We start from the raw sequence: 15,209 nt of genomic DNA on the forward strand, positions 1-15,209 counted from the left end.
CCACAGGGACGTTTTCACGTATGGCAGGAATGACACTCTCAAGTGGTGCTTGGTCGTTCCTTTAACGCTTCCGTATTTCTCCATTCGAGCCTCACCGAGCTTATCCTCCTACACAGCGGCCACTTTGTTCTCACATGTCTTCGCTCTCAGTCGATAGGCGGCCGACGCCAAGGCCATTCCAGACCGATCCGATTTCCAGTCATCCTTGCCACTACGTCATGCATCCTGGTTATGTGCACTGTGGACATACATAATGGCACACAATCGGCGGGGGAGGCGGTGCCGTTGATTAAAACTGCTACCTGCACATTTCTTATTAATTGTGAATGCGAGAGCATAAATTTAAAATCGGATGTCTGAGATGCTTTACTCAGCGATCCGCCTTAACTATTTCGAATGCCTTGGGTCGTTCTCTTACACTTTCTGCCACTGCCAATTTTCTGCCGTGTAATCGTACAACTAATGAAAGTAGTGAATTTCGCACCTGTGAGTTCGCTAGTTTTGCTCCATTCGTCCGTTCCGTTATTTTTTCGGCGGTGTACTGGCGTGTACGGCCACCTTTCACTATTTCTGTCTTTATGCTTGTGCTTTGGAAAAACTTGGGCCATGGAACGCATTCCAGTGAGCCATTTCACAGCTTCCAACTTCCACGCCGGCTTCTTGGCAGAAACGGTCATATAATGTTTTTGCATTAAACCAATCTCTCTTTGTATCGAAATCGCCCTGCAAGAAAACGTGAGGGTGCTTAACATTGCGTGTGCTGCTACATCAAGGCACTGAAAGTCCGTATAAAAATAACCCAATAAAACATGGTATTCTATTTCTTAAGTTCCGTAGATATTTTGGTTATAGTTGTTAATTGATTGTTCTGCTTTATTCAACAAATCTTTATCACAATTTTTATTTCAGAAATTCGTGGTAGGGAAGTCATTTTTTGCAGCGAAGCTGTAAATTGTTCGTTGGTATGCATTCCTTGCCGTAGTCCGTCAGCAGAATACGCTTTGCGGTAAAGTGTAATTTCACCCCATGTCGGCACATTGGCCTACTATTTTTTTGCGGCCATCAGAAAACGCCTGCAGGGGCCGGGATCAAATCGGCGCCCTTGGGACCAGCAGCACAACGCCTTAGCTACTGAGCTACTGGTGCGGGTTAACCACTAAAGCCAGTAACACGGTTCAATAACAATTATTAGTCAGCCACAGAAGCTGTTTAGCGCTGCTTCTCTATTGGTAACCATTGTGCAAGACGGCTTTTCTCGGCATGTAGCGATACCGTACTTTTTTTTCGCCGTCCTCAATCACTGCATTCAGCGTTTTCCTAAGCGCAATCGAAGAGTCGTCGACTCGTTTTTCGTTCCGACGGGCCGGTGGTTGCCGTGGGCGGTAATTGTAACGTCTTGCAATTCTTGCAATGCGCTTAAAATGCAAGCACTGGCGAGCTGCCCGTGACAACGCTGGCGATACCATGACGTCGCCCGACGCCGGTGCTAGTGCGCCGCCCGCCGCGCGATGATGCCTCGTCACGTTTGCCTAGACAGTCTGTTGCCTTCGCTCGCAGATGGTGCTCTAGCTGCAGTGAGTGCGCCTGGGACATTTGGAGCGCCCGAGACCCCTTGCTTCGGTTTCGGGTTGTTTTACGTTATTGCCTGCGTGGAAACGTGGTGTAATCTTTTGAGTACACCTCCCTAGATGGGCGTGCTAGTTGTGCCGATATGCGCGGCAGTGACATACGTGGTTCAGGCCGTTCTTTGTGTACTAAACGACGACTGACATCCGTCGGTGGTGCTGCGCAGTTTCCGTCGGTATTCGCTGGCCTCCGAACTGCGGTGGAATTAACTTTCCTGCGTTTGGATCCTTCAGACGGTGATAACTGGTTATGTTTACCTTTTGCAAACCAGATGTTGGCTGGCAGCTGGCCACAACAAAAATGTTCCGTGTCGTAGGCTGCAGTGCACGTAAGGTCTGTTTTTGTGTCGGGCACACTGGTGATAGAGGAGACTGCAGGTGAGGAGCAACTTGGAGAACATGTTCTGGGACTTGTGCATTGACAAATGATGGTGATGATTCAAGAAGTTTTCTGCGGAAAGTGTGTGACCCCAGCTGGCTCTGAGGATGAAACAGAATGGAACCAAGATTGCCGGTAAGCTTACTTTTTAAACCATTATGTTTCCCTGAAAGCAAACAATTGTAATCCTCTCATGGGACATTAGGAATAGCCCCAATATCATCAGCAAACGGGTTACGGAATTAACCAGATTTTTATAGGTGCCCTTTTTTTTTTTTTTGCGGCTTCTTCCATCAGGTACCGAAAGTCAGCACTCTACCTAACTCACAAAGTAAGGACGAATGCTGAGCATTCTTTTTTTATCACTTGGGGAAAAAGAATGCGGGCCTTTTGATGTGACTGGTGTTGCGTGTCCTGGGGGGATAAACGATCAATTCCCCCATAGCCAACGCAGCTAGAGGAAATAGCATCGCCTTTGTTCCCAGCGAAAAAGTGCAGCATAGCAAGTTTTTCGGCGCCAGTTAGCGAATCTGAAAGAAGTTTATCGTGAACTTTATGGATTCCTAGCTTACAAAACGAGCAATGCAATGCTTAAGAACTGAGAAGAAGAAAAATAATTACATTGTCGCGTATGCAGATAGGGATGGACAAACAATGAGCAAGGAGCCGACAAACAATTCTACGCAACGAACACCCAAAAATGTTCCACAATAATTGTCGACCTTAAAAAGCTAAGCGCAGAATAAAATTTACGATAGAAACAAAAAGAAACAAACGTCATACGAGCACATTGTTATCTTTGATGAATTTTTTTTCTTTTTCTTAGCGGAATAAGCTACGTCTTTAATACAGACAGCCTTGCAAATATGCCGCATTACTCAGGCGTCTCCCCATGCCTAGACGTGAATTGCTAGCAAGAAAAGTGCGCAGTTTGTCTGAACAAAATGGGACAGGAAGGTGTCTGAGCGGCGCAACAGCCGCATTTTGCTATTTTGCGCATGTGCGAGATAACCACCGCCAGGTAGAATGGGGCCTCCTTTCTTTGTTCTGTGACCTGCTTTAATTATTTGAAGGCGTGCACCACCAAATGACTTTGTCAGAAAATTTCCCTTGTGCTTGGCTTGAAGTTTTGATCGAAATTTTTTTTTTACTACTGCTGTCGGGTGTCTCTCTTCCTCTCCCTTGCCCCTCCTTTACTTCTTTTTGTATGTCCTGGTAAGGCACTTTTCTAAATAACTCCAATAACGGGCCGTACATTCAGAGTGCCAGCATATGTCTTGATTCTCGACTACAAAGGTAGCGGCACCATCTCCAAGACGTCGTGAAGAAAGAGCCCGGTGAAGCGCCTCTTGCATTCCAACTTATTCCACCTTTGTTTATATTTTGTCAGTTTTTCCCACCGCTCTGTCCTCTCCTGCGTACCCGGTCTCTCCAGGGGTCCCTCCTATTTCCGTTATTTTTTTGGTACCATCTTCCTTCCTTTTGATATATCTATACACCTCTCTTTCCGGTATTTGCGAAATTATACGGGCGAATTACGACGACGGCGTTTTGACAGGCTAAAGTGCCAAAGATTCCCTGCTTGTATTTTTTGGTTGCAGGCTTTTCTATTTACCGCCCTCTTTTTCTTTGCTCGTCGCCTTCGGTTGGAAAAGCCAGTCACAATTAACGTAGTGTCGATGTTATTAGGCGGTGGTAGGGTGATCAGGTAGGGACTATGCCAATAAAAACTCTGTCAAACTGGTGTTTTTTCCGACTCAAGGTTACGTGCAGCTAATGTTTCCCCTTCTACTCTCTTGTTCTTTTTCGTGCCTTAATTCTTCAGCGCAAAGCTATAAAAAAAAGTGGGCTCTGACATGTATGTACGTACAGCCGGTAAAAGGCTTGTCTATAACACAGCGTTCGTACTCTCAGCCCTATCCTGCCCCGCCGGAGTGGGATTTGAATAAAACTACTGCGGAATTCTGAAGTCTTAGCCCTTCGCTTTTGCCTCCGACATGTTTGGAACGAGTATGTTTCGGCACTTTTCGGATGTAGCTGGTTGAAGTTGAAATCACTGTTATAGACAAGAGTTTTACCGGATGTACTTTTATATGAAAATGGGAAGTATACGTATGTGTGATTGTGATGAGCAAAGAAGATTAACTAGTTGTCAAAGGAATAAAAGAAAACGAATTAAAAAAATTAGAGTGGTGTTGGGAATGAGCATCCCAGGGCGGTCGCCAAGGTTGTGACTCGCCTTCAGCTCGTCACCGATGTTGGGAATCAGCCATCCCGCCGCTGTCACCGCTGTTGGGACTGGGCCCTCTCACCGCAGCGTCCACTGTTGCGACTGGCCATCCGAGCGCAGTCACCGGTGTAGCGACGTTGCCTTGCTCCGTCCGCTATCGACGTGGCGCAGAGCAGAGCGAAGAAGTTCTCGAGCCGACGAAAACTTGAAGTAACATTTATATACAGTATGTACAGGGTAAGCAAACGTTACATGACTCGCACAAAGGCGACAGCACCCTTTCACTCTGTGCTTCCGAAGAGACTGGTGCTGGAGAGAAGCCGCCGAGGAATGCCGACGATGAGAGCCTCCGGGCTTCTTTTATAGCCCGGGAAGTTCGTTGGGGCCCCGAGAAGTTCTAATAGCTCCAATCAGAGCTCTCGCTGCCTGAAGTTTGAATTCCGACGAATGGTAGCGAAGCGGTGAGTCAGCGGCGCCGCCAATGGGGAAAGGGAGGGCGATGCCCCCGCCGTCTCCGTGACCTCGCCTCCGGGCGCAGCGACATGCCCTTGTTTGGTAGTTCTCAGATGCGGGATTCGGCCGCGCCGCAGCGTTCCGAGATGCGGGATTCGGCCGCGCCGCAGCGTTCTGAGATGCGGGATTCGGCCGCGCCGCAGCGACGAAAGGGAGAGGCGTGACTCAGCCTCGCTGTCGGCGCTTCACCTCGTGCAACGCATTTGGGCCAGGCGCTCTGGCACAACAGTGGACCAGGAAACCGCAAATATACTAACGAACCTTCTCTTCCGGGAACACAGCAGAGACTTTCCCTCTTTTGCAGAATGAAAAAGATCGATGGATCATGACAAACTCCGATTGTTTTCGCGTTTTCTCGGGAAAAATGCGCTCCTACTTGTATGTGTGCGATAAAACTGGCATAAATCTTTACGCCACCGTTTTTAGCGTTATTCCAATGGTGACTAGCCAAGCTTCCAGGAAATATATTTAGGGCAAGAAATATTGTACCCCTATAAGTGCACCAATCCTCTTATACGCGGCGTTTACAATTTAACGAGCGCAATCGGTACCTTATTTGACAAAGAAAGACAACTTTTAAGATCGAAACGTATTCCTCGTCAAAGCACGTATGCAAACGTACACCGCACATTTTAAGCCCATAAGTCATTTTCTTACGAAAATAACCTACGATGCGAAGTAAAGTACCCAGAATTTTTTTTCTTTTTCTGCAGCACACCACAGTAAATCAGTGTGTCCGCTGTGGTCAAATTTAGGCAGCTCATTTCTGTTCATCTCGTACAACGACCGCCTCTCAGCGCTTATATTTTGGTTTCGTGCCTTCCCTTTTCCCGCACAGTCTCGCACCGCGTTGTGGTGCGAGAGACCACGAGAGACGATAACACGCTGTTGGCAACGAATAGAGACCACCCCTACCCACCGATTGCCTCCTTCACTTTGGCACCGCTGCTGCAGCGTCGAAGACTGCGGGTGACAGCATAGAAGCGACTAGAAGCGATTTCGGCCTCCTCGGCTGCCTTTACGGCTGCCTGTCCGGGTATGCCCCACTGTTCGCAACAACGCCATTGCCAAGTTCTCTGTGTGTGCAGATCTCTAGAACAATCCTTGGTGCGACTCACACAAAGGGAGCTACATTCCGATGTTGCTTCCCGGCGCTTTCCCCCTTTGTCCTCAGAGCCTAGGGATGGGCTTAGCGCATTTCTTGGCAGCGAAAAGAGGGGCGTCTATGCAGAGTTTTCACGCATTTACGCACGCACGCGCGCACTCAGGCGGGAATTCGGTGGCACACTTGCTGACAACTGGGTGGCGGCTGCTCCCAGCAGACGAGGCCGACTGCGGGCAAGACTGACACAGTCCGCTGCGAAGAGCCTCACCGCATGCGGAGGGGGGGTGGGGTGCGGGGTGACTGTGCTAAGGGGTAAGGGGGACACAGACGCATTCACGGCCGCCCAGGCATACACCACGCCCTCACGCACGCACGCACTCACACAGACACACACAGACGCACACGCACACTCAGACACACGAAAACTATACCCACGCGCTAATACACGAGGGGGTTTATTAAGAAATAATGGGAAGCCGCGGACTCACAGATTCCGATTCGTCTATGCACCGGCCGGATTGAAGAGAGTACCTTCTGCGGAGAAACTTCTGTTCACTTCGTGGGGGTGAGAGGGTTTCGCTTTGATCTGCTTTGCGCTACGCTTGATCGTTTCTTCTTGCTCTTTTCGGCTCGTTTTTGTTGCATCTTTGCGAAAGGCTTCCATGATCAGTACTATAACAAACACGTTTTTTTTAATGTTGTCCTAAAGCACGAATGGAGAAGAGCGTCACCACGCCGATGCCAAACTCGTGTGTAGCTACCGTGAAATTAAGTTGAATGGCGAAGGGCTGAATAAAGACGGGAAAAAATAAGCAAAAAAAAAAGGTAGAGTAAGAAATTCTTCATTTCAATACAGCGATTCAGAGACTGCCTGGTGTATAAATGGCTAGGTGCAGGGCTAAAAAAAATATCGCACTAGCGGACGATGGACCATACGCCACGCGAAAAAACCTTCAAGCAGTTGAGTTACGTTATCCCTTCATTTCTATTGTTGCACAAACTCCAACTGCCATTACATTTCGGTTTACCTCTAATAACAGCATGGAACACAAGCAAGCAACTGTAAACGCCGCAGATAGCTGTTCCGCAGCGCTTACGTTCTAAAGTAAGGAGGAAGAAACCGGAAAGTCTCACCCACACACTGAAAAATAACCTTATAAAGAGGCGCGTCAGTGTTTGCGAGCAATGCGTTTTTACGTTTACGCGCTTTTTCATGCAGAAAAATTTGTAGCCCTATTTTTTTTCAAAATACAGTCTTGCCCTCGCGGGTCTCACTCGAAACATTTTTATCAGATCAGCAAGCAACTCACATTTTCTCGAAATACCAACTCAGCAAAGTTCTTTGAGCTCATTCATAAAAAATAGCAATAAATAAAGGCGAACGCTTCTATTGCCAAGGAGGCCCCACGTTGTATGCCGTGAATCACTATAAACACCTCCTCCAGAGTCGTTTTTTGTTTGTGGGCTATAATTTCTCGATACAGACTTTCGGTCGCGAAAAATCCGTACTCTATTTATTCTCCCACGAAAGTGATAAACATGGCTACACAGCATTTCAGGGCAAAGCTCTGAGCTACCTTGGTCAGAACCTGGTCGTGTGAGAAATAAATTGAGAAGAGCGTGCCGCGCGGAGGTGCCTCTTGAGCGGAACGTGTCTTCCCCTTCAATCTTCTAGGTCGCCACAGATGCTGTGAAGCAGAACCGTAGGGGGGGGGGGGGGGGGGAGCGCATTCCGTTTGCGGAAACTGCGACTCGAAAATCTTTCATCTGCTTTCGCGACGTTGGTAGAAAGGAATGGTGTGAACAGTGCGGGGGAATGTGCGCCGACTCACCGTTGTCAGGCCCGCTGGTATTCAGCGAAACGCATAAAAAGCCACTTAACCGCACCATTCCTGACATATCTGCTTGGCTGATGATTCTATCAGAGATTTTCCGTGCGGGGAATTTTCCCTTTTGGGGGGAATTTTCGCCTGTACTTCTGGACAAAAGGAAAAAAAGGTATCTTTAATGGATGCACGAAAATTCTAGGGGTTATGGAGTTAAAAGAAAAAATAATGTCAGTAAAGCGGACCTTGCATAAATTTTAACTTTGTTTTCGTTTTAAACATTTTCCTTAACACTTCGTAAGATTTATGTTCAAATATCCGCCGTCGTATTCCCTCAAGCCACAAGCATCCAAGACCATTTCCAATCTGGTTCATACAACAGGAGGGAGCATAGAGGAAAGGATACTCCGTGAGAAACATGTGGTAAAGCACGGAGCGATGGTGGCTGAAGGGATCAAGTCCTGCGCAATATACAAAAATGTATTGCCTGCCACGAGATATGGCGCCAGCGGTCCCGGCACTGAGCTAAAATTTCACCAGTTATCCTGCAATGTATCGTTATTCTTCATACGGGTAGTCTTCTCTAACAATGCAAAGTAAGCACACTGTTCGGGAAAAAAACGTGAAGTGCATAGTCAAATGCTACTGAACTGCAGATGTTGTGGAATTCACTTCACGCTGAAACTGATTCTCCGAATGGTGTCTGCGTACGGAAGGCTACGTACAGATAGGCGGTGCTGCCTAGCACCCAAAACTAGAATTCCTGTATATAGCTCCCCTAGGGAAGAAGAGTTGCGCGTACATCCGCCATGTTGAGTTCCCAGATCGTGCGGGAAAGCCACCCATCTCGCATGTAATAGCTGCCGCCGGGCTGCCGCGCCAGCGGCAGCGGCGAGGAGAAGTGGCCTGGAGCGGCGTGAACAAAAACCTGGCGCACGATAGTCGGCTGCTTATCAGCTGAGCAGCCGTCGCTGCCGCCGCTTCCACAATCGCCGATGGTCATTTGAGCAGAACTGACTGAATACGGGGTCTTGTGCGCAGCACTAAAAGCGGGCTTTTCTGTCGAACTGGAACCCGCGGCATGTGGCATACGCGCAACTCCTGCGCTACGCGATATACAGGAATTCTACCCAAAACCGAACAGGAACCGTCTTAAAGATCTTAAAGCTGCAAAAAAAAAAAATGCAGGGAAATTTTCAGGCATTTTTGTGAAACTAGCGGTGGAAAATGCTAAACATAAGGAATTTCTGAAGCTACAAATGGGAATTTTTCCACCCAGTACCGAACACCGCTGTATTCTATCTTGCTGTTGGCATTTGGCAATGCAGACAGCTGAATTCTTGAAACGCGCTTCTGTAGCCTTGCGCGTTATTGAATGCACCAGCTTCGTGAAAATTTGGCAAATTTTATTAGTGAACTGGATGTGATCAGCCGTGAATGGATGAAAGCTGTTTCCTAGTCGAATGTTTCGAACGTATATGCACCGGCAAACCGATTGACTAAATTAACTTTTACTTGAACTTGCAAAAAGACGAGGAGATTGTGTGTATGCGTATGAGCATGTGTGTGTGCGCGTGTGCATTTTAAATTTCGTTACTTTAAAATTTAGTGTCTGCTTGAAGATTGAACGAACCGCCACTTCAAGTTATTTATTGATGTAATCGAATGCCTTACGTTTGCAGTAATATAGTATGGGCACTTTGAATAAATTAAACAAAAAACAACTGGATAATCAAAATTTTCTTCCTGAAGTGGTTTTAATCAGTTATGCCAGGAAACCAAAATCACGTTTCCTCTAATTAACATATTTGGTATCGTACTCTGCTACTTCCCTCCAGGTTTGCAAGTGCGCAGTGAAAAACCATAGGCACAGGGAAATAATTTCATCTAGGAAATAAATAAATAAATAAATAAATAAATAAATAAATAAATAAATAAATAAATAAATAAATAAATAAATAAATAAATAAATAAATAAATAAATAAATAAATAAATAAATAAATAAATAAATAAATAAATAAATAAATAAATAAATAAATAAATAAATAAATAAATAAATAAATAAATAAATAAATAAATAAATAAATAAATAAATAAATAAATAAATAAAATATACAATTGAATGTTAAATTAGTAAACAAACGAGGAAGAGTAACTAAATAAAGTTTTGGAAATTTGTGGCAGATAGATTCGAGGTGCGTAAGCGAGGTTCCGTTCTTGGATCTCTGTTGAGACATTCATTTTCATACGATGCAACTTTGAGTACTGCTTTTACACTTTTGTTTGCTTTATATAACTAAGGCTCCCACTACAACGAGACAACCAGTAGGATGCTTGTCCACGACGAGCAAAACATTGCCTATGATCACTCAACACACTACCCGCAAAAAGAGGGATCCGCCGCTGCTTCTGGCTGTTTTTTCGTGCATCACGTCAGCGCTGTCATTGGCCACGTGACCACATGTTTCTCTTGTTTTTGTCGAGTAGTAGTAGTAAAACATTTTATTGAAACGGAAGACCAAAAATGAAAACAGGGGAAGGGTAAAGAAAACAGTAAGTGACTGACCACCCCTCGAACCGAAATGGCAAGCCAGTATTCTTTCTATGTTTTGTTTTCGTATGTTTTCGTTGTGTTTCGCGCCTCTCGCTCCAGCGTGAGGCAGGCGTGAGCATGCGCGGTGCAGTGCTCCGGCTTTTGCCCATTACGAACGGATCCGGCGGATTGGAGCCTCCTAAAGCTCAGCCATTAAAAGGAAGAAAAGCGAACGTTGCATGGCACTTTGTCGTTCCTCACACCTCATACGTTGTCTCGGTGCGCGTAACTTATCACGCGTGAAAATTCTTCGAATCATGCGTTCTAAGAACAAGACCATTAGCGCTACTCGGCGCTCGGGGGCTTCCACTCCATCATATACGCATTTCAAGACCGCAGATTGGAAACACTGTGGGAAGTTTCCCCCTCCTCTGCGTAATTCTTCCGAGCCCGCAGACGGCACGCAAAAGCAAAAAGGTGGATCGACGACACGAAAAAAAAAAAAATCGATGAGAATGAAGCTAATGATGGTTTCCGATCCAGAGGTTCGCCGACCGCAGCACTGAAATTGTTGGCGCCAGAGGGCATTCTTTGTAAGCTGACATCCCACTACAGGATTCTGTCTCGGCCGGCTTGGAGCGGGTATGTTTAGAGATGGCCACAGCTTATTTTCAATACCAGCGCCTCTTTTTCAGCCACGTGCGTATAAGAGCCTAATCAAGATTAAACCCTCAACTGCCCATTATAACCTATCGTTCTCAGGAATCTTTATAGGGATTCCAAAACACATTTTTTTGGCGTCGTTGTCTAGGAAGTTGTTTGTTTTCAAGTCCTTGTCCAGATATCTATTTTTCTCTCTCTCAAATCGGTGTCCATTTCGTACGATGAGTTTACAGCCATCTTTTCAATCCCTTTCTTTCGTTTTTACGCCGCACGTCGTTCGGATTACAGCTCAGTGGGAGATTTGTAGGGCGACAGTAACAGCAACGTAATGTAATGCAGTGGGCTACAACTAAAGGATTTCCTTTGGTGTTAAAATGAAGATTTTTTGATGCAATTGAAGTTGCACTTCGCGCAGCAGTAGCCTTTTGTCCGGGGTTGACATGGTAGAATCAGGCTTCTAATGACACTGTTGATCACCTTCCCTTGGCTGGATTTTTGCGAAAAAATGAGAACAATAACAAAAGGGTGACATACTACGCGCCAGAACCACGTAATTTTTGTCGTGAAATTTTCGGTCGAATACATGTATTTATGTCAGTAACGATGGTTTTTGAAAGGCACAGTAGAAACTATCCGGTCACCACTGGCACGCCTTCCATAGGTGGCAACCTGGGTAAATAAACACCACAAAAACGCCACAAAATAAAACACTGGAGAAAAAAGTCGCGGGTTTGTTGTGCGAGAAGAGGGCTTTGAAATCGCAGGGAAAAAAAGGAAATGGAGAAAAATGTGCGCTTCGGGTGGCGTCTGAGTTCACTTAGTTTGTCGCATTCTTGGCTGTGGGGTTTCCTCTGTCTTTCATTCCAAGCATAGAAAAACTGCTCGCCGAAGCTCTACTAACCAGCACTCGAGGTGTTTTTTCGACTCTGTCATGGTTCAGACAAGGATCACTTTTTCGTGCGTGTAATTCTAGAGACTGCACTTCACCGTTTGAAAAGAATATACCCATTAGCGCACTCGTGGAATTCAAATCCCAACTTACATCGCACGCGCCAGCGATGAGAAACAGACACCAGCGTGAAGTGCCTTTTAGGGCACTCTCTGTGCCCCTAAACCTCATTCGGCTAAAACGGCGCATGGCCTAAGAGCCCGCTCTGCAACTTTTTTGCCTATAGCTGCAAGCTGGGACCAGCCCCCATGGAAGCATACATCAAGTACAGCCAAGGCGATTTGCTACGCCTTGTTTTTACGGCTACAATACACTCCCGCTGAAAGTCTGCTTATAATCTGGCGTGCTACACCGGAGCATCATAAACGTATACCCTGGGACACTCAACATCTGCTGTAGCAGGGGTCGTGTACCTAGGCGCATATACGCCCGCGTGTCGCAAGCAGGCGGCCTCACGACAGCGCCTAGTTTATGGGGTAGTTGAGTGGAGCGGAACGCCATTCTCATAACTCGCCCATATCTTACTTATCTTACTCATTTCCAGGCTATCGTAGAGGTGACACCCCGTATAGGCAAAGAGGCCAACACATAATGGCAACGTGCGAAGTGTTATCACACAGATCTACTCTTATAAGCGACGGGGCGTCCAGAAATGTAACTGAAGAACACTGCAAATAGGCCAGTTGATTGACTAGAAAAACCGCCTAAAATAAGTCTGGCAGGCCTCATATTTGTCGTCCAGAAGTGGTGGGCCGTGAACAAAATGGTTGAATGATGGACTCTGCCGGGGAGGCTATTTTACCACCTTCAACAAGTCGTTACGGGTGGGCAAGTGGAATAAAAACTTAGTGAGCTTCACTGATTGTATGCTAGCGATTCCTTTGCCCACAAGAATTGTCCGTGGCTAGCGACGTGGCCGGTATGATTTAGAGATGGTCACTTCGTTCACTCTAAATGACCTTTGAAAAAAGAAAGCGCGAGCTAAACAACATAAGGCTAAGAAATGAAATATCGTGCACACGTTCAATCCGAAAATGTGTGATTTGCTTTAGTTCAAACTATAGTTTTTTGTTACAGATTCAACATTTATCTAATCAAACCTATCCCTGGTTCTTTGCACCAGGCATTGCTCGGTGGTGTGTGTCGAAGGGGTTTTTCGCAGAATTAATGGATTAATGAATGAATACGTCGATTGCACTTTCGAGCGGGTAGCCGTCACGTCGTGCTTAGTCAGGGAATAAGAAAGCTGAAATCAATGCCGGTTTGAACACGGGGTCGTAATGCTGTGCCGTCGTTTCCGATCACCAAAGCCTTGCTATAGCGAAAATGAATATTTAATCGAAGAAGAACGATAGAACCTCCATCGACTCAAGTGATGCGTACAAACATAAACGGCGAGAGGAACGGCGGGAAAGGAAGGGAAGGCGCCACCCTTTTTCACAGCAAAAAGCCCAAAACCCTTCACCAAAATGTCACGTGGCGGCGGGACAGATATGAGACGAATCATGGTAGATGAGGAGTGATCTATTTACGCTATGTACATGGCGTCCATCAGACAGTCCGCACAGGCTGCGCGCCTCGCAGAGCTTCTTCGTCGTGTGTCTCGTGACAATGGGATTACATAACCCAGGTGTGTTTGCGCACGAAAAACAATATTAAATCTATCATACTCTTAAAAACCCCGAATCCGCGCTTCTACAAAAACACCTGTTTCTTTCACTTCTTGTTTTTCTTTCGACGCAGGCCAGCCCAGCAGCCGTCGCTATCGTTAAAAACGCCATAACAAGTTCGTTCGGGGCATGTGAGATGTGCGTAAAACGATTTTGGCGTTACATCAATATTTTTCACGTTTATATTTTCGTTCTGTGTGTGTACTTGTCCCGCAGAGGTCCTTATTTTTGCCTCGCTGTGTTTTTCGAGCCGATGACAATAACCGGGCGACGACAAGGCGCTTCGTGTGGCCGCAGCTTTCTGTAAAGTCTGTTGAAAGTGATTGAGTGCTTGCAAGTCAAATCCATAACAATATGGGGTAAATTGTAGGTGGGGTTTTCGGCGTACATGTAACGTTGGTGACACGTTTTTTCCGTTAAAATACTTTTTATTTCGTCAGAGTCCTCCACAGATCTTGGTACCTGCTCGTTTTACTGCAGCAGAAGCATTAACTAGAGAGCACATGGCAAATTATGACATGAGTGACAAATGCGTGAGTAAGAAACCATATCATAATCGGTTTTTCAGATCGAAAGTCGTGTTTCAGTCTCACCTGAAGCTATAATCCAACAGCGCCACCTTTTTGGCCGCTCTCCTTGCGTCGCGTGGGTCTTCTTTATGTGTACCAACGCAAGGATGGGAAATATCGCCACTTACATAGCTTCTGTTTGCGGAAGCTCTTTCAATGCACTTATCTGCAACGAGAAATGCCTGAGAAACTACGGGCGGGAAACAATTTGCGTTTTCAAAGGTTGAAGATCGAATGGGGTTCTTGCTGTCCAGTGTCCATGAAGTCGTTTTCGCGGAGCAATACAGTGCCTGTTATTCAGCTATTCGAACACCATGGGTATTTTGGCAACCAGCAAATAGATGTCTGGATAGCAGTCAAATGACCTTACCTTTAGCGTTACATAATCGAAGTTAAGAACAGTTGAGGGTTTGCATTGAGGAAGCTAACTTGACATTGAGGAAGCAGCTTAACTTGACTGTGTGCCATTCACACAAGCTCGGTGAAAAAAAAAATACTTTATTGGGAAGACGTCCCGTTAAAGAAAAAAAACCTTCTTGTTAACAGACGGTACGGCAGGATTGGACTTTTCTTTTCAACGTCGTGGAAAGGCTCCAGCACTTCGAAAAACGTTCCCAAAACAGATGTCGCTTAAAGGATTAAGTCTGCCCTACAATGTAGCTAATGGCCTTGAAAACAGTTTTCTTTTATTTTGAGGTGCAAAGTAACCGAAATGTCCGCAGCGTCGTTTCGAGAGCCGCTAGCCACGACGTTTCTGTAATGCCGCGCCACAGGACCGTAGGGGACCAAATGGTGCCCAAGGGTGCACTTGCATACATGGCGACGAGTTTTTCGACCGGGTCGCGGGTTTAATTGCTGGAGGGTCGCAGCCTTCAGCTACTCTAAGGCAATTCACCGGGGAGCAATTTTAACTGCGGGAGCCCACGAGCTCGCGTTGTTTGTGACGTCTTTTTAGATTCTAGACAAAAATTTACGGACTACTACTACCAGGTGATATCAGCAGCTGAGATCAGCGCCAGCTGTTGACGTGCAAGTGTGCGACTACAATTCTGCGTGGAAAAAAAAATTATGCGTGAGTACATGTCATGTGTCCCTATACAGGTGTCAGCATGAGGAGGTCACCCTCCATATGTACTTGGAAGGTAC

General features: G+C 46.2%; 1 protein-coding gene across 2 annotated transcripts in view; it reads left to right on the forward strand.

Moving 5' to 3' along the window:
- Window positions 1-1,537: 1,537 nt before the first annotated feature.
- Window positions 1,538-15,209, forward strand: part of LOC144178625 (uncharacterized) — a 436,372-nt gene continuing 422,700 nt past the window's right edge. Inside the window, exons 1-2 of one of the 2 annotated variants that reach the window (XM_077706615.1) lie at window positions 1,538-2,139; window positions 2,302-2,335. In XM_077706615.1, coding sequence (XP_077562741.1) covers window positions 2,122-2,139; window positions 2,302-2,335 — 52 coding nt within the window. In that variant the 5' untranslated portion in view covers window positions 1,538-2,121. The remainder of the gene's footprint in view (window positions 2,140-2,301; window positions 2,336-15,209) is intronic. The other variant, XM_077706616.1, reaches the window with a different exon arrangement.

Source organism: Haemaphysalis longicornis, unplaced genomic scaffold (genome assembly GCF_048455015.1).
Source record: "Haemaphysalis longicornis isolate Haplotype H1 unplaced genomic scaffold, Haemaphysalis longicornis Haplotype H1 scaffold_4, whole genome shotgun sequence".
NCBI lineage: Eukaryota > Metazoa > Arthropoda > Arachnida > Ixodida > Ixodidae > Haemaphysalis > Haemaphysalis longicornis.